General features: G+C 38.4%; 1 protein-coding gene across 1 annotated transcript in view; it reads left to right on the top strand.

The window, feature by feature from the left end:
* Window positions 1-593: 593 nt before the first annotated feature.
* LOC139734004 (uncharacterized) overlaps window positions 594-21,768 on the top strand; it is a 29,465-nt gene continuing 8,290 nt past the window's right edge. Inside the window, exons 1-6 of the mRNA XM_071644811.1 lie at window positions 594-714; window positions 2,948-3,086; window positions 15,370-15,533; window positions 15,835-15,980; window positions 18,198-20,274; window positions 20,771-20,833. Coding sequence (XP_071500912.1) covers window positions 594-714; window positions 2,948-3,086; window positions 15,370-15,533; window positions 15,835-15,980; window positions 18,198-20,274; window positions 20,771-20,833 — 2,710 coding nt within the window. The remainder of the gene's footprint in view (window positions 715-2,947; window positions 3,087-15,369; window positions 15,534-15,834; window positions 15,981-18,197; window positions 20,275-20,770; window positions 20,834-21,768) is intronic.

Here is a 21,768-nt window from a genome sequence, read left to right as displayed (position 1 = left end):
GACTGTTCCATTTTGGAGAAAAGAGGTCGGAGTACACGTAGACCGAAGACTGGACCATTCATCCTAATTTAGGGGAGATTAACATCAATGCAAAATACCGGTGTATATATTCGGTTGTATGGAAAAACGGATCCTTGGGGGAATGTGGGTTTTTTCCATTTTTCTTCAGTAAAGTATATATATGTTTGTATTATCTCACTGCCATAAAGAACTTCGGAGAAAAATACATATTTTGTGCTGATATGAAATATGAATATAATCTAGTTTTTTGTCAGGAAGAAATATATGAAAAACACCCCCTCAAAACCAAATCGCTTGAAATGTGGGAGTCCCCCTTGTCTACGTGGGAGCCATTATGCCAGCACATGCGCATGCGTGCATGAGGAGCGTGGGCGCTGTACTAAGACCAGAGGCGTGGCGCGCGTGGCCATATGCTAGCTTACCAGGCTCTACACGGAGACTAGGCCCAGCGCTCTCGGCCGCCCTACAGGCGCGCGCCGGGCGGGGTGCCGACCCGCTTGCTCCGGGTTTTGCTGCCATCTGTGCATTGGAAGTGTGATCTGACACTCGGGCAGGAAAATGATGTCTCGATAATGACCATGAAGCGGAGCAGGCGAAAACCCCGGATTTCCCCAAAAGATGAGGCCAATAAATGGTGCGAAATGGGATCAGACCAGGAAGGATTTGAAGTAAAGTTCTTGAATAAATCTATAGGTAAGTCCAGCTAAACTTTAAGTTTATTTGTAACACGTTAGGTAGATTACGTTAGCTAGCGCCAGCCTTACAGGCTCGGCTATGCATAACGTTATCATACACGGACATGCATGTAGCTATAGGACTAAAGGATATGTCCAGTGTAGGCTACACGTAGACGTGCAGACGAAAGGATTTAAAGTTAGACGTCTAGTTCTGTACCATAGCCTAGTTGTACTACATATACTTTAATATTAACATGTTATATTAATACTAGAATCTATATTGTAGACTAATCTTTGGTGTCTTTGCAACCTTTCGAATTTCTCATGAAATAGGCCACTGTCTCAGTTCTACTCAAAATGAAATTCTCCATCACATCAGACTCCAGCCTCACAGTGACAGGGCCAGGGCAGGGGCCGGAATTCACAAAGCCTAGGCTGCCGGTCAAGTGTCAAAGCCTGTCAAGTGTTAGAACTCTACAGTGTTAGTGTTAGTGTTAGGACGACTAATTGTAAACGTTAACATGTTAGGTGATAGACCACTTCTACATGCATGCATACCTTGTTATTAATAAAGGCCTATAGATCTACAACACAAATGCACCAAGCACGATACGAGGATCTATGCGCACCGGCATGACCACGTCTATAAAATTTCAACAAACTGACATAAAAATTGCCCACAATAGGCCTACATGATAACTGTAAACAGTGACAAGTGTTATATGTCAAAAACATTTATTTTGATTTGAAGGAAAATACTTTAGCTGTGTATAAACCAATACTTCTGAACAAAAACGCAGCATAAACCTTGATCACAGTTCTCAAAATGAACACTCGGCTTTGACTGTCGGTTGTCTCCTGTTGAAATGGCGTGCGTAAATGCATGCATGATTATAGGCTGGACACCGGCACCAGCTCGCATATGGCCGGCTATGTAGGTGGTCTACAGACTACAGGCATAGTCTACAGTGAAGGGCTTTATGCTAGTGTGTTGCCGAGTCCCGTGGTGACCTAATTTTACCACGAATGCACAATAAGCAATAACTGCCCAATGCAGTGGTTTATGCAGATTTCATTGCGTAAGTGCACCTGTTCAGGGCATACACTTAAAAAGGTCAAATAATCAGTGACAGTGATAATAGGGTGGTCCTGATAATTTTCAAAAATGTTTACAAAGTTGTCTGCAAAAGATTCTTAATACTTCAGAGCTAAGTGTGCATGTGATAGTCTTAACTTCAAAAGTCTTAAAGTACATTGAAAGAAATGAAATTTTCTGCAGATGACAATTAGTCACCGAATTGGAAATATTTCTCGTTTTAGACCCAGAAAAATTTGTCACAAGTTGACACAACTGTCTATTCTCTCAGTTAGCTTAAAAGTACATAAAATTTCAGATGCCTGGTTATGGACAAATGTCTAAATTGTATTATTATAACCGTCACTTATGGAATCAATGCTGAAATTAGGAAATTGAATAACGATTACATGAGCGTTCCTATTTCATTTCCAATTACATCTTTCGGAACTTAACCCCATCTTGACCTCATTCATGTTTGCAATCCTGCAATGCTAACACGAAGGATTTCACAGGATTTAACACTAGAAGGTACTGTTATGGGGTATAAGATCTGTTGGTTTTTTTTTTTAAATGAGCATATTGTTTGATTGTACCTTTAATGTGGTAGTCAAATGGAAGCTCATAATAATAATGATAATAATGATAGAATAGTAATAATAATGATGATGGTGATGAATCATAATGCGCATTCACCACCAGGAGGTGCTCTAGGCGCTTAAGTTAACAACTCACACCTAACATACTTTCTAAACGTGTAATAATCCAATATATCCTACATTGGACATGTACTACTTTATAAAAATGTATATTTGTATGTTCAACTAGTCCAGATCTACAAAGCTCATAAAATGCAATCAACTATTGATAAACTGAGGTAAAAGGGAGTTTACTTTATTGATATGCCTACACATCCACAAAAACTAGGGGAAAGCTAAGTAAATTACGATCATTTTCATAATAACTTTACCATGTTTTTATCACAACAAACATTTCTCTTTCCATCAAGTTTTCTGTAAGAAAATGTGATAGGCCATGTTTTACTTGTGGAACTTAATTTACATGCATGTAAGTTATTTTCAGAGAATTTCATAACCCTTGCCAATACTTAATAATGGCTTATACTCATTTGAACTGGATGAGTAGTAATTTTTCTTTTGTATTTGTACTGTAGGCTATGGACTTTACACAACAAAGCAGTTTGAGAAGGACAGCTTTCTCCTAGAGTATAGGGGTGTGCTAAGTGCAGCATCTGAGGACACTCAAAATGAAGAATACACCTTTCATTTCAAGCATCAGGGTGCTGACTTTAGGTAAGTTCCATTTTAAAAATATACATGGGTATTTACAACTTTAATATATGACTTTATTTGATTATATTATAAGGCATTATAGGGAGAAATATTATATGGCATGCTTTGTCGAATAAGGGCAACAAAAGGATAAATTTGGTCTTGAAAAATGTTGCTCACGAATGGAAAACACATTTCCGTACTGAATTCGTGGGAATGACTGGATTATAAAATTAGAGGCCTAAAAAGTATCTAAGGGAATTTCAAAACATTAAGCATCTACCTTTAATAGGGAGAGATATTATCGTCTACGTGTAGTGGCAATAAGTAATTGGTAATGAAACAAATATTAAGCTATCTATGAGGAGGAAAACATAATAGTTTGAGAACAGTTAAGGCATTTGAATTTTCTGAGATTGGCAAACTGATGCAATTTGTACATAATGTATTTAATAACTTGACTTGTGTGTACATACAGTGTACATGCAAGCAATTATAACTTCTCTTTTTAGCTCACCTCAGCCAAAGACTCAATTGAGCTAGGATGAAATATGGGATCAGTGTGAGCCAAGAAATATGAATGTGCATATATATATACGAAGAGCCTTTTTCTGGAGACGAAAAATTGTGTTTTGCTTTAGATATTGCTGTTATTACATTCTTGGCATGAGCATTCCAAGTTAGATTGCTATGTAGGGTCACTCCTTGGAACTTGGTTGAATGTTTTTCAGCAATGTTTGTATCATCAATAGAAATACTTTGAGGAAGGGTAGGCTGGGGTTGAAGCGTATGGAAGTGTGAGTGTTATGATCTGTGAAAGTGTAAAAGTGGCATAAAGGAATTTAAAAACATAAAGCAACTATAGGGAGAAATATATTTCTCAAGGGGCATTGATTTACTAAATCTTTACTGAAATTGATATTCAGCTACCTACTCTACGAAGAGGAAAACATGTTAGTTTGAGAACAGTTAAGGTATTTGAATTTTCTGAGATTGGCACTGAAGCAGTTTGTACAAGTATTGATAACAAGACTTGTGTATCATACATGCAAACAATTCTAACTTCTTTTTAGCTCACTCGAGCAAAAGGCTGGGATGAGCTAGGATAAACTTGGTGGTGGAAAATGTTGCTAGGGAATGGAAAACACATTTGTGTACTGAATTTGTGGGAATGACTGGATTAAAACATGAGAAGCCCAAATAGTATTTAAGGGAATTTCAAAACATAAAGCATCTATAGGGAGAAATATTTTACTCTAGGGGCAATAAACAACTAAATTGCAATTGAAAGTAGTATTTAGCTACCTACATTGTATGAGGAGGGAAACATGTTAGTTTGAGGACAGTTAAAGGCATTTGAATTTTCTGAGATTGACAAATGGACCAATTTTTATGTATTAATAACAAGACTTGTGTATCGTACGAAGTACATGCCAGTAGTTATAACTTCTCTTTTTAACTCACCTGAGCCCAAGGCTCGAGTGACTAGGATCAATATGGTCTTGAAAAATGTTGCAAGGTGATGGAAAACACATCTGTTAACTGATCGAATTTGTGGCAGTGACTGGATTAAAAAATGAAAGGCCTAAACAGTATTGAAGGGAATTTCAAAACATATACATGTAGCATATGTAGGGAGAAATATCATTCTCTAGGAGCAATGAATAACTAAATTGTTAGTGAAACAAATATTCAGCTACCTATGAGGAGGAAAACATGAAAAGAAATTCTGAGATTTTGCATACTGTAGCAATTTGTACATTATCAATAAACAGACTTGTGTATCATACATGCAAGCAATTATAACTTCTATGTTTAGCTCACCTGAGCCAAGATAAAATATGGGATCAGTGTGAGCCAAGAAATTTGAATGCGTGCAAATACGAAGAGCCTTTTTCTGGAGAAGAAAATTGTGTTTTGGTCTAGATATTGCTGTTGTAATATTGTCATGAGTATTCCAAGTTAGATTGCTATGTAGGGTCACTCCTATGAACTTGGTTGAATGTTTCTCAGCAATGTGTGTATCATCAATAGAAATACTTTGAGGAAAGGTGGGTTGGGATCGAAGCAAAAATGAAAGTGTGAGTGTTGGGCAAGTCCAAGATAACACGCGCGTTACGTATGGGACATTCAGAGACTTTTATGACCTGAAAAAGAGTGTTAATGGCTTTTGATCATATTGAACTTTATCATGGTGATTGATATCTAGGAGAAGTATAATCATGCAAAAAATGGAGAAAAATGACCTTCACAATTATATTCTAGAAGAGAAAATATGTGCCGTTACGTATGGGACCAGAAAAATTTTATTTTTTTGAACATTTTTTTCAACCTCAAAACTCTCTGAAAGTATTTCATTCTACAACTTGTAACTCACTGTGATGAAAGTCACAACACTCAAGATTATCACAGGTAAGTTTCGTGTCATTAGGCAAAAAGCTCTAATTACAGGTTCTAATTAAAGACAGACATGACGTGTTACGTATGGGACAGTTACGTATGGGACAGTTTGTCCCCCATTCATTTAGTGTGTGAAGAACCATGTTTATGGGTATTTTGCATAATTATTGACGTAAAATCAGTTGAAACTACTCAAATACTCATCCAGATTGTCAAAGAAACAATATTCCCCAAATATTCACCATCCTAATCATATTCAATCATATTTTTACATTTTTATGACCAACCTGAGTATGCATGCCCTTTGTCCCCCATTCGTTTAGTGTGTGGAGAGACATGTTTATGGGTATTTTGCAAAGTAATTTTGCAAAATACCCATAAACAAATTTTTGCATAATTATTGAAATTGAATCAGTTGAAACTACTCAAATACTGATCCAGATTGACAAGGGAACAGTATTCCCAAAATATTTACCATCATAATCATATTTAATCATATTCTATATTTTTATGACCGACCTGAGTATGTATGCCCTATTTTTATCAGGATAGTTACTACTGAAAAATTGAATAGTTTAAAGTGTTTACTTCCATTGATGAAGGGCAGTTTGCCATTTCGTTTTAATAAAACACAATTTGACACAAGAAATATTAATTTTTATAAATAAGCAATACCTGCTGCGTGGAACCCAAGTGATCGAGTAGATATGATGTCTGTCTAGCAGTCAGGTCATTGATTCGAGTCACACCTCAGTGTGTATACTCATGAATTTTGTCGTGGCTATTATTGAAACCTGAATAAGGACAATTTGTGTATCACTTGCAATCAAAAAAAAAATCATTTTACTTTATATTTTTTTTTAATATTTATATTACAACCATTTCAAATTGGATCTCCATCACTAAACTTTGAATTCCTCTAGTCTTAGGATTGTATGCTCTTTAGTAATTCATATAATTGGTTTCCAATCATCTCATCTAATGTTGAAAGCTGAATCCCCATTTCTGCAAAAAACTATTCATACCATCCCTTTAATGCTGATTTTTCATTCTGTATTTTGCCATTTTCCCCTCCCCCTTTCTGAAAATTGTTCAGTCAAGTACGTGTATTGTTTAAAGTGTCTATAACTCAAAAAGTAGCCACAATGTTGGGATGCTTTCTTCAGGATGATTGACCATTTGTGTACTGAGAGACCTTCCCAGCTAGCTACATGCATTCACATGCATTATGTATGAGGATGTCCCATACGTAACGCATTTGTCCCATACGTAACATTATTTCAATGCCTAATAAAAAATATTCCTTTTACTGTTTTTTCTTTTTTCTATGGTATTTAATTTCTCTAAACAATAAATTAGAACTTTCCAAAAGGGCATTAACATAACCTTAGCAATTTCAGAAAAAACCTAAAAAAATGACCTCAATTTGTTACGTATGGGACATCTCATGATAGGACACGAGCTAATTTGCATAATCATTTGCATAATCCCTAAATTTTCATACCAAGTTAAACTATTTGATGAACTTCTTATGTCCATATATCAATCAAATATCATTTGCTTTCCTTTGAATTAATATGAATTTTTATAAATGTCCCATACGTAACGCTGTGTTTCACATTTATGCAAATGAAGCCCTTGAAATTTGCATAAATTTATGTAATATAATTTTTTCCTCCATGGAAATCAAAACTTCAACTTATAAGCTTCAAAATGATACCAAACATATCAATATTGAGCAAAGATGAAATTTTGCCTTCTGAGGGGACCTTATCTTGGACTTGCCCTGTTGCGATCCACGAAAGTATAAAAGGGCCATCAAGGAATTTAAAAACATAAAGCATCTATAGGGAGAAATATGTTTCTCTCGGGGCAATGAATAACTAAATTTTTACTGAAATGTTAGCTACCTACTCTATGAAGAGGAACACCTGTTAGTTTGAGAACAGTAAAGGCATTTGAATTTTCTGAGATTGGCACTGAAGTAGTTTGTATTTAATCATAAGTATTAATATCAAGACTCGTGTATCATACATGCAAGCAATTACAATTTTGTATGACTTCTTTTTAGCTCTGGCACTTGAGCCAAAGGCTTAATTGGATGAGCTAGGATGGATTTGGTCTTGAAAAATGTTGCTAGGGAATGGTAAACAATTTTGTGTACTGAATTTGTGGGAGTGACTGGGTTAAAAAAATGAGAGCCCTAAAAAGTATTGAAGGGAATTTCAAAACATAAAGTGTCTATGGGAGAAATATTATAATCTGGGGCAATAAATATCTAAATTGTTAGTGAAACTAATATCTAGCTACCTGTATGAGGAGGCATTATAAGGCATTGTAGGAAGAGTATTATGGAGCACGCTCTGTAGAATAGGGCCACAAAAGGATCAACTTGGTCTTGAAAAACGTTGCTAGGGAATGGAAAATGCATTCGTGTACTGAATTTGTGGGAATGACTGGATTAAAACATGAGAGGCCCAAATAGTATTTAAGGGAATTTTAAAACATAAAGCATCTATAGGGAGAAATATTTTACTCTAGGGGCAATAAATTAAATTGCAATTGAAAGTAGCATTTAGCCACCTATGAGGAGGGAAACATGTTAGTTTGAGAACAGTTAAGTGATCCAAATTTTCTGAGATTGGCAAACTGGACCAATTTCTACATATTATAATAACAAGACTTGTGTATCATACAAAGTACATGCCAGCAGTTATAACTTCTCTTTTTAACTCACCTGAGCCCAAGGCTCGAGTGACTGGGATCAACATGGTCTTGAAAAATGTTGCAAGGGAATGGAAAAGACATCTGTGAACTGGATTTGTGGCAGTGACTAGATTTAAAAAAAAATGAAAGGCCTATATAAGGGAATTTCAAAACATACATGTATGGTTGTAAAGCATCTATAGGGAGAAATATTGTTCTCTGGGAGCAATGAATAACTAAATTGTTATTGAAACAAATATTTAGCTACAGGGAGGAGGAAAACATGAAAAAGAAATTCTGAGATTTTGCAATTAGCTGTAGCAATTTGTAAGGTATTAATAAATAGACTTGTGTATCATAGTACATGCAAGCAATCATAACTTCTCGTTTTAGCTCACCTGAACCAAAGGCTCAAGTGAGCTATAGGATAACATGGGATCAGTGTGAGCCAAGAAATTTGAATGTGTGCAAATATGAAGAACCTTTTTCTGGAGAAGAAAAAATGTGTTTTGCTTTTAGATATTGCTGTTGTAATATTCTTGACATGAGTATTCCAAGTTAGATTGCTATGTAGGGTCACTCCTATGAACTTGGTTGAATGTTTCTCAGCAATGTGTGTATCATCAATAGAAATACTTTGAGGAAAGGTGGGTTGGGATCGAAGCAAAAATGAAAGTGTGAGTGTTGCGATCCATGAAAGTATAAAAGGGCATAAGGGAATTTAAGAACATAAAGCATCTATAGGGAGAAATATGTTTCTCTAGGGGCAATGAATAACTAAATATTTACTGAAATGTTAGCTACCTACTCTATGAAGAGGAACACCTGTTAGTTTGAGAACAGTAAAAGCATTTGAATTTACTGAGTTTGGCCCTGAAGCAGTTTGTACTCATGTATAAATAACAAGACTTGTGTATCATACCTACAAGCAATTATGACTTCTTTTTAGCTCCGGCACTTGAGCCAAAGGCTTGGATGAGCTAGGATAGACTTGGTCTTGAAAAATGTTGGTAGGGAATGGAAAACACATTTGTGTGCTGAATTTGTGAGAGTGACTGGATTGAAAAATGAGAGCCCTATAAATAGTATTGAAGAGAATTTCAAAAACATAAAGTGTCTGTGGGAGAAAGATTATATTCTGGGGCAGTGAATAACTAAATTGTCAATGAAACTAATATTTACCTACCTGTATGAGGAGGCATTATAAGGCATTGTAGGAAGAGTATTATGGAGCATGCTCTGTAGAATAGGGCCACAAAAGGATCAACTTGGTCTTGAAAAATGTTGCTATGGAATGGAAAACACATTCGTGTACTGAATTTGCGGGAATGACTGGATTAAAACATGAGAGGCCTAAATAGTATCTAAGGGAATTTCAAAAGAAAAAGCATCTATAGGGAGAAATATTACACTTTAGGGGCAATGATAGCTACATATGAGGAGGGAAACATGTTAGTTTGAGAACAGTTAAGTCATTTGAATTATCTGAGATTTGCAAACTGGACCAATTTCTAAATGTATTAATAACAAGACTTGTGTATCGTACAAAATACATGCCAGTAGTTATAACTTTTCTTTTTAACTCACCTGAGCCCAAGGCTCGAGTGACTAGGATCATCTTGGTCTTGAAAAAAATGTTGCAAGGGAATGGAAAACATATCTGTGAACTGAATTTGTGGCAGGGTTGAGGAAGGGTGGGTTTGGATTGAAGCGTATGAAAGTGTTAGTGATGCGATCCATGAAAGTGTAAAAGGGGCATAAGGGAATTTAAAAACATAAAGCATATCATACGGAATAATATTTCAGGGCAATGAATAAAACTAAATTGCAATTGAAACAAGTATTTAGCTACCTATGAGGAGGGAAACATGTTAGTTTGAGAACAGTTAAGTCGTTTGAATTTTCTGAGATTGGCACTGAAGCAGTTTGTACTGTATAAGTATTGATAACAAGACTTGTGTATCGGACATGCAAGCAATTATAACTTCTTTTTAGCTCACTCGAGCCAAAGGCTGGGATGAGCTAGGTTAAACTTGGTCTTGAAAAATGTTGCTAGGGAATGGAAAACACATTTGTGTACTGAATTTGCAGGAATGACAGAGCTGCCAAGTTTCCCTTATTCTGTAGTGAGTCTCCCTGAAAATGTCAAAATCTGTTCATGTCTGAATATAAGGAGAAATATTATTCTCTAGGGGCAGTGATTAACTAAATTTTTATTGAAATAGATATTTAGCTACCTACTATATGAAGAGGAAAACATGTTAGTTTGAGAACAGTTAAGGCATTTGAATTTTCTGAGATTGGCACTGAAGCAGTTTGTACAAGTATTGATAACAAGACTTGTGTATCATACATGCAAGCAATTATAACTTCTTTTTAGCTCACTCGAGCCAAAGGCTGGGATGAGCTAGGTTAAACTTGGTCTTGAAAAATGTTGGTAGGGAATGGAAAACACATTTGTGTACTGAATTTGCAGGAATGACAGAGCTGCCAAGTCTCCCTGATTCTGCAGTGAGTCTCCCTGAAAATATCAAAATCTGTTTATGTCTGAATAAGAGAATATTGAAATACATGTATCCGTGATTTGGGAATCATTTTTACCCATGGAAATGCATGTAACACACAGATACAATGTATCTCACTGATTGCTGAGTGGTATCTCCCTGATTTGGATACATGTGGGTATGTTTGCAGACCTGGAATGACTGGTTTAAAATATGAGAGGCCTAATTAGTATCTACAGGAATGTCAAAACATAAAGCATCTATAGGGAGAAATATTTTACTCTCAGGGCAATAAATAACTAAATTGCAATTGAAACAAGTATTTAGCTACACATGAGGAGGGAAACATGTTAGTTTTGAGAACAGCTAAGTCATTTGAATTATCTGAGATTGGCAAGCTGGACCAATTTCTAAATGTATTAATAACAAGACTTGTGTACCATACAAAGTACATGCCAGCAGATATAACCTCTCTTTTTAACTCACCTGAGCCCAAGGCTCGAGTGACTAGGATCAACTTGGTCTTGAAAAATGTTGCAAGGGAATGGAAAGCACATGTGAACTGAGTTTGTGGCAGTGACTGGATTAAAAAATGAAAGGCCTAAACAGTATTGAATGGAATTTCAAAACATAAAGCATCAATAGGGAGAAATGTTATTCTCTAGGAGCAATGAATAACTTAATTGTTATTGAAACAAATGTTCAGCTACCTATGAGGAGGAAAACATGAAAAAATCTCAGATTTGCACACTGAAACAATTTGTACAGTATTGATAATTAGACTTGTGTATCATACATGCAAGCAATTATAACTTCTATGTTTAGCTCACCCAAGATGAAGGCTTTAGTGAGCTAGGATGAACTTGGTCTTAAAAAATGATGCTGGGGAATGGAAATTGCATTTGTGTACTGAATTTGGGGGAGTGACTGGATTAAGAAAATACAGGACTAAACAGTATTGAAGGGAATTTCAAAACATTAAGAATATATAGTAGGAAGAAATATTATTCTCTAGGGGCAATGAATAACTAAATTTTTACTGAAATAAATATTTAGCTACCTACCGTATGAGGAGGAAAGCATGTTAAGTTGCGAACAGTTAATACATTTGAATTTTTGAGATTGATGGCACTAAAGAAATTTGTACATGTTTTAATAAAGTTCTATACTTGTGTATTATACATGTAGGCCTACATGCATGCAAGCAATTATAACTTCCCTATTTAGCTCACCTGAGCCAAATGCTCAATTGAACTAGGATAAACTTGGTCTTAAAAAATGTTTCTAGGGAATGGAAAACACATTTGTGTACTTAATTTGTGGGAATGGCTGGATTAAAACATGAGAGGCCTAAATAGTATCTGAGGGAATTTCAAAACATAAAGTATCTTTAGGGAGAAATATTATTCTTTACGGGCAATGGATAACAAAATTGCAGTTGAAACAAATATTTAGCTACCTGTGTGGAGGAAAATGTGTGAATTTGAGAACAATTAAGTCATTGGAATTTTCTGACTGAGATTGGCTATTTTAAAGTTCAGAGTCAGTTTTATTGTTTATACTTTTACAGTATTTAGAATAAGGCCAGCTTCTGTTAATGAGTTATCATACATATTATCATTCTCTCATTGTGAGCATACAATATATAAACTTGTACTTACAACATTTCAGCCCTCTGGCTGCTGCATGTAGGCCTACATCTTATTTGTTTCTCTGCTTTGAAATGTGTAAACCTTAAGTCTAATTGAAATTATTTTACTGAATGATCCCGGCAGCCACTGCAGCCCTGTTTGTTTGAAATGTGGTGCGCCATGGGATTTTAGCCATTGTTTCTCCTTGGTGAAGTGCTATTTCTTGCTAAGTATTCTCACAGACTGCCATGGTATGATGGGCTGTGAGGATAAGGAGCTGCAGAGTTCCATCGCACAAAAAAAAAAATAGAAAAAAGAATTGCAGTATAACTTAGAGGCAGCCATGACAAAAACCTCTATTAAACAAAAGTGGAGGCAGAACATGACAAAACTTGACCCTGAGATGCTGGTGAATACACATATGCTTCCTGTTCCACTACAGACTGTTTCCAAGTTTTTGTTAAGGCCTATTACTGTACGGGCTATCTACATTGTAGGTTTCTCATTCCCACTGTGACTGCCATGCAAAATTTATGACAGTTAAACCCACTGAAGACCAAGCTCGCATATGCGAGCTGGGGTCTATGGGAAATGCATGTTATAGTAAAATTTGACAGTCTTCAACAGGTTAAAAAGTCTGGCCAGGCATACACAACAAATACAACTTTTGCCCATCCCATCTACCTGCGGTGCCTCGATGTCTGTCCTGCCTTGTTCAAAGTAGCCAGAAACGTAATTGCCATGGCTTCCAGGAACATGTGTAAACCTACAACTGTAGCACTGTTGTTATTTTCAGAATTGATGCATCAGATCCAACGAGTCCAAGTTGTGGCCTTGCCCGCTGGGTAAATGACGAACACAAACACCCAAACTGCGTTATGAGAAAGATCATCTTAAAGAAGGACTCAAGTCCACACTTATGCCTCTTTGCACTTCAACATCTACATGCGGGAACAGAGCTAAGATATGACTATAACATCAAAAATCTTCCTTGGAGGCAGGTAAGTTCATGAACTTAAAAGCGGGAGGTTGTGATTGCTATGGATTCTTTGTTCATGTGAATAATTACCTCTTAAACCCTTCAGGTATGTTGACCCTAATATCATGAAATGGGGGGAGGGGCACCCCCTGCCAAATTTTGAGATTTTTTAGCTATTGCGATCACTATTCGTCCAGCGTGCGTAAACTTTTCACATTTTCATCTTCTTCTTGACCAATTTCCACCAAACTTTAATTGGCATGTAGCATCCCTAGGGAGATAGGATCTCAATTTGTTCAAGTGGGCACCATACCCCACCTGGGGGGCCCCCAGAGGGGCCCCAAACCCCCCAAAATTAAGGAATCTTAAAAAATCTTCTTCTCTAGAACCAGAAGTGGTATAGAGCTAAGTTAATAGTACGAATTAGTACATTGATAACTGTAGTTTCAAGTTTGTTCATGGCGGAATCAGGGGTGCCCTCCTTGGCACCCAGGGGAGGGGGGTGGGGAGGGTTCCTAATGGGGCCCAAATTGTACATTTTCATCTTTTTCTTGAAAATGCCACTATGAATTTTCACCATGCCAGGTAGCATCCCTACGGGGAAAGAATCACATTCCCATCAAATGGACACTATGCCCCACCTGGGGGCCTCTAGGGGACCTCAATTTGGACTGAAATTGTAAATGTTCATATTTTTCTTGAAGACCCTACCACAAATTTTCACCAAACTTGACAGGTAGCATCTCTAGGGGGATACATTGTAGAATCTCAATTCCATCAAATGGGCACCATGCTCCACCTGGGGGGCCCCAGGGGCCTCAATTGGGACCAAAATTGTAAATTTTCATCTTTTTGAATTGTGAAGACATTGTACCATACACCTATTGGGAGAATCATGTATTGGTGGAGGCATCAGTCCCCATAGCGACATTTCTAGTCTATTAATGCAATTAAAAGCTTATATATTCCTTCTGAGCTGCTGAACCTGGTCGTTGATGACTCAATAAGAGCCAAATAATGTGTTTTGGTGAGGCATGTGTGTAAAATTTTGGATGTGTACAGATTTAAATGTCAGAGAAATGCTAAACATATTGAGAACAGGAGAAACCAATATATATGCAGAGACTCCAACCCCAAGCACCTTCTGATCTGGAGATTTTCCCGCCCGAAACCCGTGGCAAACGGGAGACTCCAAGTTGATGTGTGCGAAGCGCGAAGTTCCTAGGATTCTAGATGTTCTCTGGTGCTATCTAAGGCTTATTTTTTCAACATACGATAGAAATAAGTAAGAAATCCTTTCCACCGGGAGACACAGAGCCAGGGCGGGAGAAATCAATTCTCAAACGGGAGAGCGGGAGATTGTGCAAAAATGAGCTTTCGGCGGGAGATCTCCCGTCGAAAACGGGAGAGTTGGAGTCCCTGTATATGACTCATATGCTATATCTAAAGAGTTGTGTGCGGCTGTACGGCCATGATGTAGCAAGTGGCAGCCTGTTATGTGCCAACATTGGATCTGTCTTTCGCCGGCAGTTGCAACCATGTGCACAGCTGTTTCGCAACCAGTGTCTCTGTTTTGAGACCTGTGGTGCTGCCAGTGGCAAAATGCCCTTTCCAATGTTCTGTGCCAGTAAAATGCCTCACCACTGATGCTATGAATGCATCCTACCAAAATTCACATTGTCATACCATGTACAACTGTAGGCCTACATTTACAATGTATCGTAGCCTGGAATAATTTCACATTTCTGTATTAACAAGGATGTGGCAAAGTTATTGAATTCCTGTTTTAAGCTTTCTCTGCACTTGACATTGCCCAAATATTTACTGTTCAAAATGCCTTTATTGATTCTGTTTTATTGTATTTCTTTCTCTCAAAGTTTCTTGTTTTCGTTGGAATGTAGTTGATGACTAATACCTTCTAAGAAGTCTTGATTGAACTAACTAAAATGTATGAATGTCCCCTACAGCATAGTAAGGTAGTTGCGTAGCAGAGATGATGCGACAGAAGTTGATGAAATCATTTTGATAAATGCCATTGTACCATGCTACTGACTTGCTCAATCACCACTTCTATTGTGATGCAGCATCAGCAACAAGCAGGCATGGGTCATTCACCTCATCCGCAACAACAGCCACATGGTACCCCACAGTCACAACCTTCCCATCAGGGCAGCCAACCACCACATTCTGCATCTGGACCTGCTCAGCCTCAGCAAACTCCACCTGTGCAGCAGCAGCAGCAACAGCAGCAACGACAGCAGCAACAACAGCAGCAGCAGCAGCAGCAGCAGCAACAATCTTCTCAAGCTCAAACTCAGCCCCAGCAGAACCAGAACCAGCCACCATCGACCCAGCAACAACAACAGCAACAACAGCAACAGCAGCAGCAACAACAGCAGCAGCAGCAGCAATCTTCTCAAGCTCAAACTCAGCCACAGCAGAACCAGAACCAGCCACCATCGACCCAGCAACAACAGCAGCAACAACAGCAACAGTGGCAACAACAGCAGCAGCAGCAGCAACAGCAATCTTCTCAAGCTCAAACTCAGCCACAGCAGAACCAGAACCAGCCACCATTGACCCAGCAACAGCAGCAGCAACAACAGCAGCAGCAGCAACCGCAATCTTCTCAAGCTCAAACTCAGCCGCAGCAGAACCAGAACCAGCCACCATTGACCCAGCAACAGCAGCAGCAGCAAACTCAGCAGCAGCAGCAACAACAGCAACAACAAAACTTCTCTGGTGGCAGAAGTGGCAGCCAACAGGCACCTGGGGCTCCAAATTCATCCAGCAAATCTTCTTCACAGCAACAGAATGGATCCATGAATAGACCACCCAGTTTGCCAGTAAGTGCATTTCTGTATGTGTACATGACTGTGTGTGTGTATGGGTGTGGGAACGCATTTCATCTGATGTGGACTACATGTACTAGCTAGTATGCCATGAAGCACACCTGGATGTATTTGAGGTGGGTCCATAATTTTAGGGCTATGCATGCAAGAGCAAGAATCATGGACTAAGTGTATGAGGCTCATATAGTCTCAATAGATTGGAAAAAAATCTTGCCCTGGAGTACCCATTTTACAGATAGCCCCCTTCTGCCCCCAGAAAGTAAGAACTAAACCGACCAACCAACAACAAAAAATCAACAACATCATGCATATAAAATGGAAGAGGCATGTAATCGTGTGATGGTATAGCCAGTATGAATGTGTGTGTACATGAATGTATGGTTTTCAACTGCTGTGTCCGATATCGATAATGTGCATGTACAATATGAACATGCTAGTGCATGAGAATATGAGGGATGAAATATGCCTGGGTTTCGGTTATCAACATTCAAAGGTCCAGAAGCAAAACGGCAAATTTCATTGAATTAACTGAGCATTCTTGTTTTCAGCTGACAATTTGTGTTTTGGAGGTATCCTTTCAGTTAGGTGATTTCTGGCTTGTTTTAAACTTGTCTATTTTTTATATTCATTTGGATGCTTTAATTGTTACTCAAGATAGAGGCATTGTTTACTGTAAAGTTCAGGCAATCTTCCCACCCCACTCCCCTCCCCTCCCCCCCCCAAAAAAAAAAAAAAATGAAACCCACAGCAAAAGATACAGTAGGTCAAACTAATTTTAAAGCAAAATTTTCAGTACATCGTTAATTCACAGTAAAATGATCTGTCAGAATCCAGATATTGGATGGAAGTGGTTTAAGAATGTGATGGCAACCCTCTCCAGTTCCACAGATTTTATTTGAAAACGAAAAATTGGCCATATGATTATGCGATCAAACTGCATTAATCATATGAAATGAGGAGTGGAATCGGAACTCAAGTTTTTCTCCTTATTTTTTTCTTACAAATTACTGTAAAAGTAGATATTTTTGCATGAGTAATTTTTCCCACTTGGCCGGGTAAGATGAGTTTCGTGTGTTTTTAATTTCACAGAACAAAGACATGAACTACTTGAACATAGCAAACTAAGATATTTGCACGCTTTTATTTTCGCACTGGTTTTTGGTTTGCGCAAATGCGCGAAAATTTCAACACTGCAAACATTGCCACTTTTACAGTATGTGATAAGGTGGCGAGCATGCTAGGATTTATCTTGTGCTGCCTTTGCCACTCCCTTGGCAGACCAGGGTTCTGTTTCATAAAACTTGTTATCAGTGACAACTGCCACATTTCTGTGACAAATTTGCTCTTATAGCCAATCAGATGTAAGGATTTCAGTAGCCCTGCACTATCTATAGCCCCTTTTCTCTCTTGCATATTTAATACCATACTATTGAGGCAACCAGGGCTAAGAAAAATTGCACATGGTCTCATTTGCTATTGCTATCCCCGGACTATCAAGGCCTTGAGAGAAATCAGTTGGGCAAAAGAATGACGGTCCAAAAACAGAAGACGTGAAGGTAGCAAGCTACTGCGACGGTATTGTGTGTGATGAGTCAAAGAATAAGAAGAGATATCACAAAGCGCTTTTCAGCCATCTACGTGTACTAGTACTTGTTGTACCAATGGTTTATTGTCTTGTTATTTTCAGTAATATTAATGTGCAGCATTGTACATCAAAAGTATGTTTTATTGTTGTTTCGCTCTTCTTCTTTTTTTCGCTGATATTGAAATGGCTTGCTCCTGTGATAATTGACAAATTAAGAAATTGAATCTTGGCTCATGCAGACATATGGGAGTGACTATGATGTGGTTTGGTTATTAGAGGTTTTTCGAAAAATTCACAGTAATGTGTGATATATGATATTCAATATCTGGAAATGGTGAAGGCATTTATTTTGACTGCATGCATTCGAGAAACTCTCAAGTTTTCGTTTCAATGCAATAGTATGATTTATTGCAATGGAAGGCATATTTTTTTTCAAATTTTGATTTCTTTTTCATTTCTTTTTGCCATTACCCAGCCTATGTCACCCATCCAGTCAGCAGAAGCCTCTTCAAGAGTGGCTCTAACCCAGCCTCAGTCTTCTTGCCTATCGCAAGAAGACTCTGCTGTGCCAATGGAAGAATTTAGTGATTCTAGTGTTTTGTCTGCTAGTTGTGAAAGCGACAGTGGAGAGGATGAGGATGATGCACTGTTTGTAACCAGAGGGAGGCGAGTCTCTCCCACATACACCACTAATGATGATGACAGTGATCCGGACTACTTGCCATCTGATCCCGATTTATATAATGAAGGAAGTGAGGTTTTCCCTTTGACAGATACAGCTACTGATGATAAGAAGTCACATGTCAGCATTGAAGAGAAAGCACTGGTGAAGCAAACTTGTATGGTCACTAGTTGTGTAACAGCCAACTCTACGGAACAAGAAGAAGTGTGCAGTGAGAAGGGGGGAACCTATAAGAAACCATACAGATTCTGTATGTATTGCAAACAGTTCAAATCTAAATTGTCCGATCATCTTGCGAAAAAGCATATGAATGAAGAAAGAGTGAAAAATGCCCTTCGCCTCCCTAAGAAGCAAAGAATAGAAGAATTTGATCGCATACGGAAAGAGGGAACATTTGAAGTTAATAAGGAGAGAGCAAGAGATGATGAACCATCCTATGAAAGAGAAAGGAAGTCCTCTTCTAAGGGGAATCTTGTTATCTGTGGATCATGTTCGGGGGCCTATGCTGCAGGTTACATGAAGAAACATAAGCGCACATGTGTAATCTCCTCAGAAAGCAGCAGTCCTAGCTTGAACATTAAAGCATCCCTTCTTCAATTGGCACAAAGTTTGGATGGCCAGTTCCTCAGTGAGGTGTTGGGTAGGTTTCGGACTGATGAAATAGGCCTTCTGTGTCAGCAAGATGAAGTACTCATTGATATCGGACGAAGATTGTGGAATAAGCAGAAAAAGAAAATGGATAAACGAGCAGGAGTGCGTAAGTCTGTGATGACGGACATGAGGCGGCTAGCTGGGCTTTATCTTGCATTGAAGGATACCCAGGAGAAGCTTGGACCTCTTCCAGTGCATGCACAAAATGTGTCAGACTTGATGCAGAGGTCTAATTTCAGACATCTCGAAGAGGCGATTGAGAAGTTCACTGAGCGTGAAGAGAGTACAGAAGGTGGTGGCATCAAGGCAGGGCTCAAGGTGGGTCTGTTTTATTTGCTGAAGTCATCAAGCAAGATCCTGAAGGCAACGTTTCTCATGGCTGACCAGGATGGAGAGGCGGAACAAATAGACAGATTCATAGCTGTCCTGGACTTGCAATACAATAATGTGTTTGGGGATGCGACTTACCATCTGAACCGCAACCGAGAGGAAAAGCTGAGGAAGCCTAGTGGCCAGTCGTTGGAATCAGATATCAAGGTTATCAGGGAGTATACAACCACCAAGATCAGTGAGCTTGTAGGAAACGAGCTGGAATTCTTTGACAAGCATCGGTTTGTAGAACTCCGTGACTGCACAGTGGCACGCCTCACACTGTTCAACGCGAGACGAGGCGGGGAACCGAGCAGACTGTTTATCAAATGCTGGGAGGATGCAAAATCGGGAGTGTGGCTTGATAAACAGCAGCTGGAAAACTTGGATCCTATTGATAAAATCCTTGCAAAGGATATCCGAGTTGGATACCAGACGGGCAAAGGTAGACACCTTGTACCGGTTTTGTTCCCCAAGGACACTCATAAGGCTTTGGATATATTGGTGGACAAAGAAGTTCGTTCAACTGCAGCAGTACTCAGCGACAACACATATCTGTTCCCAACAACAACTGGGACAGATTCGCACGTGTCAGGTTGGCATGCATTGGACAATATCTGTGACAAGGTGGCCCTAACAGATCGACGATCGGTAACAGCCACCAAGAATAGACATAGAGTGAGTGTCCTCTTCGCTCTAGAAGATGTCCCAGAAGCTGATCGAGGATATATCTTCAAGCACCTTGGTCATTCCGAGGAGACGAACTGCCATGTGTATCAAGCTCCACTCGCAATAAAAGAAATCACCGTAGTAGGCAAACGACTGCAGTGCATGGATAAAGGTACATCAGGTGAGTTTTTGGTCATCACTGTTAGACTACTCTAAGAAATGTTTACTGATAGCTAGGAATATCTTATTGCAGTTTTTTTTTCTTGCAAATATGTGCAACCTGTAGGCATGCATGACTTATATATCACTGAAAAATTTTCAGTTCATAAGGAAATGAACCAAATATTTCATTGATCGTTAATCTAAATTTGATTGATCTCACCGGAAAGAAGGCCTATTTAAGAAGGAGATATTAATGTCATCAGTGCATTGCCATGTTTTTTCTCTCTTTTTTTGTGAGAATCAATGTTATCAAAAGCAGACTTAGGTTTACTTAAAGTTCTTCAAGATTCTATAACTTCCCTATTTTTGCCCAATTTCATGGCTCTTTCACAATTCATCAGAACATTCTGTGAAACTTACTAATATTTTGAAAGTCTTCTAGACCTGTTATGAGTTACATTAGTTTGATGAAACTCATGTTTTCCCTTTGTCTTCTCCTCTCTGTTCAATTGTAGATGATCATGCTGCTCATTCAGATGCTGATGATGATGCAAGTGGGCCCTCACTTACCCATGCAAGTAAGGATAATAACATATGTCATTGTAATACAATTCAGTGTCATTTTTGTTGAGCCCATCGGAGGTGAGGGGAGACTAAGGGATCGCCCGCGGTGTCTGTCCGTCCGTCGTCTGTCCACAATGCTACAAAACGTAAATAACTATGTACTGAGTGCTTCAATCTCAATGAAACATGGAGAGAAGATTTTTATGCAATGTTACACATGTTCCTCTGCAGGAAGCCATCATAAGGTCAAAGGTCATGGGCATAGGGTCAATGAACTTTTAACCCTAAAAAGACTGGACTATTTTGACACCTAGAAAGCTTGGGTGGGGAGTTGGGGGGGGGGACTTATTCAGCGCGATCGAAACAAAAATTGGTATAAGTGTTACAATCAATGTAATCACAGAACTGAGTAGGTAATTATTTGGCAAGTATTCAAATTCATTTTTAATTATTTTGGCTTATCTATGCATAAAATTACAAAATTTGCCATAAATCTGTAAGTAAAGGTCCAAAACTGCTAAGTTTTGGTCTAGACACTCCTTTCTGGATTCTTATTGAATGTTATTTTGAAAAATTGCAGTATTAAATATTTTTCTTACAGTATGTATCTTGTATTATGCCTCCGCCACGAAGTGGTGCCGGAGGCATTATGTTTTCGGGTTGTCCGTCCGTCCATACGTCCGTACGTCCGTCCGCTTTCGTTTACGTGATAACTTGAGTAATATTTACTGGAATTTTACCAAACTTGGTCCAAGTATGAAGTATGATGGGTCAATTATTTGATAAGATTTTGGGTGAAATCGGCAGAAGGTCAAAGTTCAAGGTCAAATCATGAAATTGTATCCGTTTACGCGATAACTCAAGACTAGATGGAGCAAATTTCATCAAACTTTGTTGGAGGATGATGTATGATGGGATAATTACTTGATTTGTTTTTCAGTGAAATCGG

This window comes from Diadema antillarum, unplaced genomic scaffold (genome assembly GCF_040938485.1).
Source record: "Diadema antillarum isolate AM-2024a unplaced genomic scaffold, OU_Dant_1.0 seq00000507_RagTag, whole genome shotgun sequence".
NCBI lineage: Eukaryota > Metazoa > Echinodermata > Echinoidea > Diadematoida > Diadematidae > Diadema > Diadema antillarum.
This window is presented reverse-complemented; position numbering and strand designations above follow the sequence as displayed.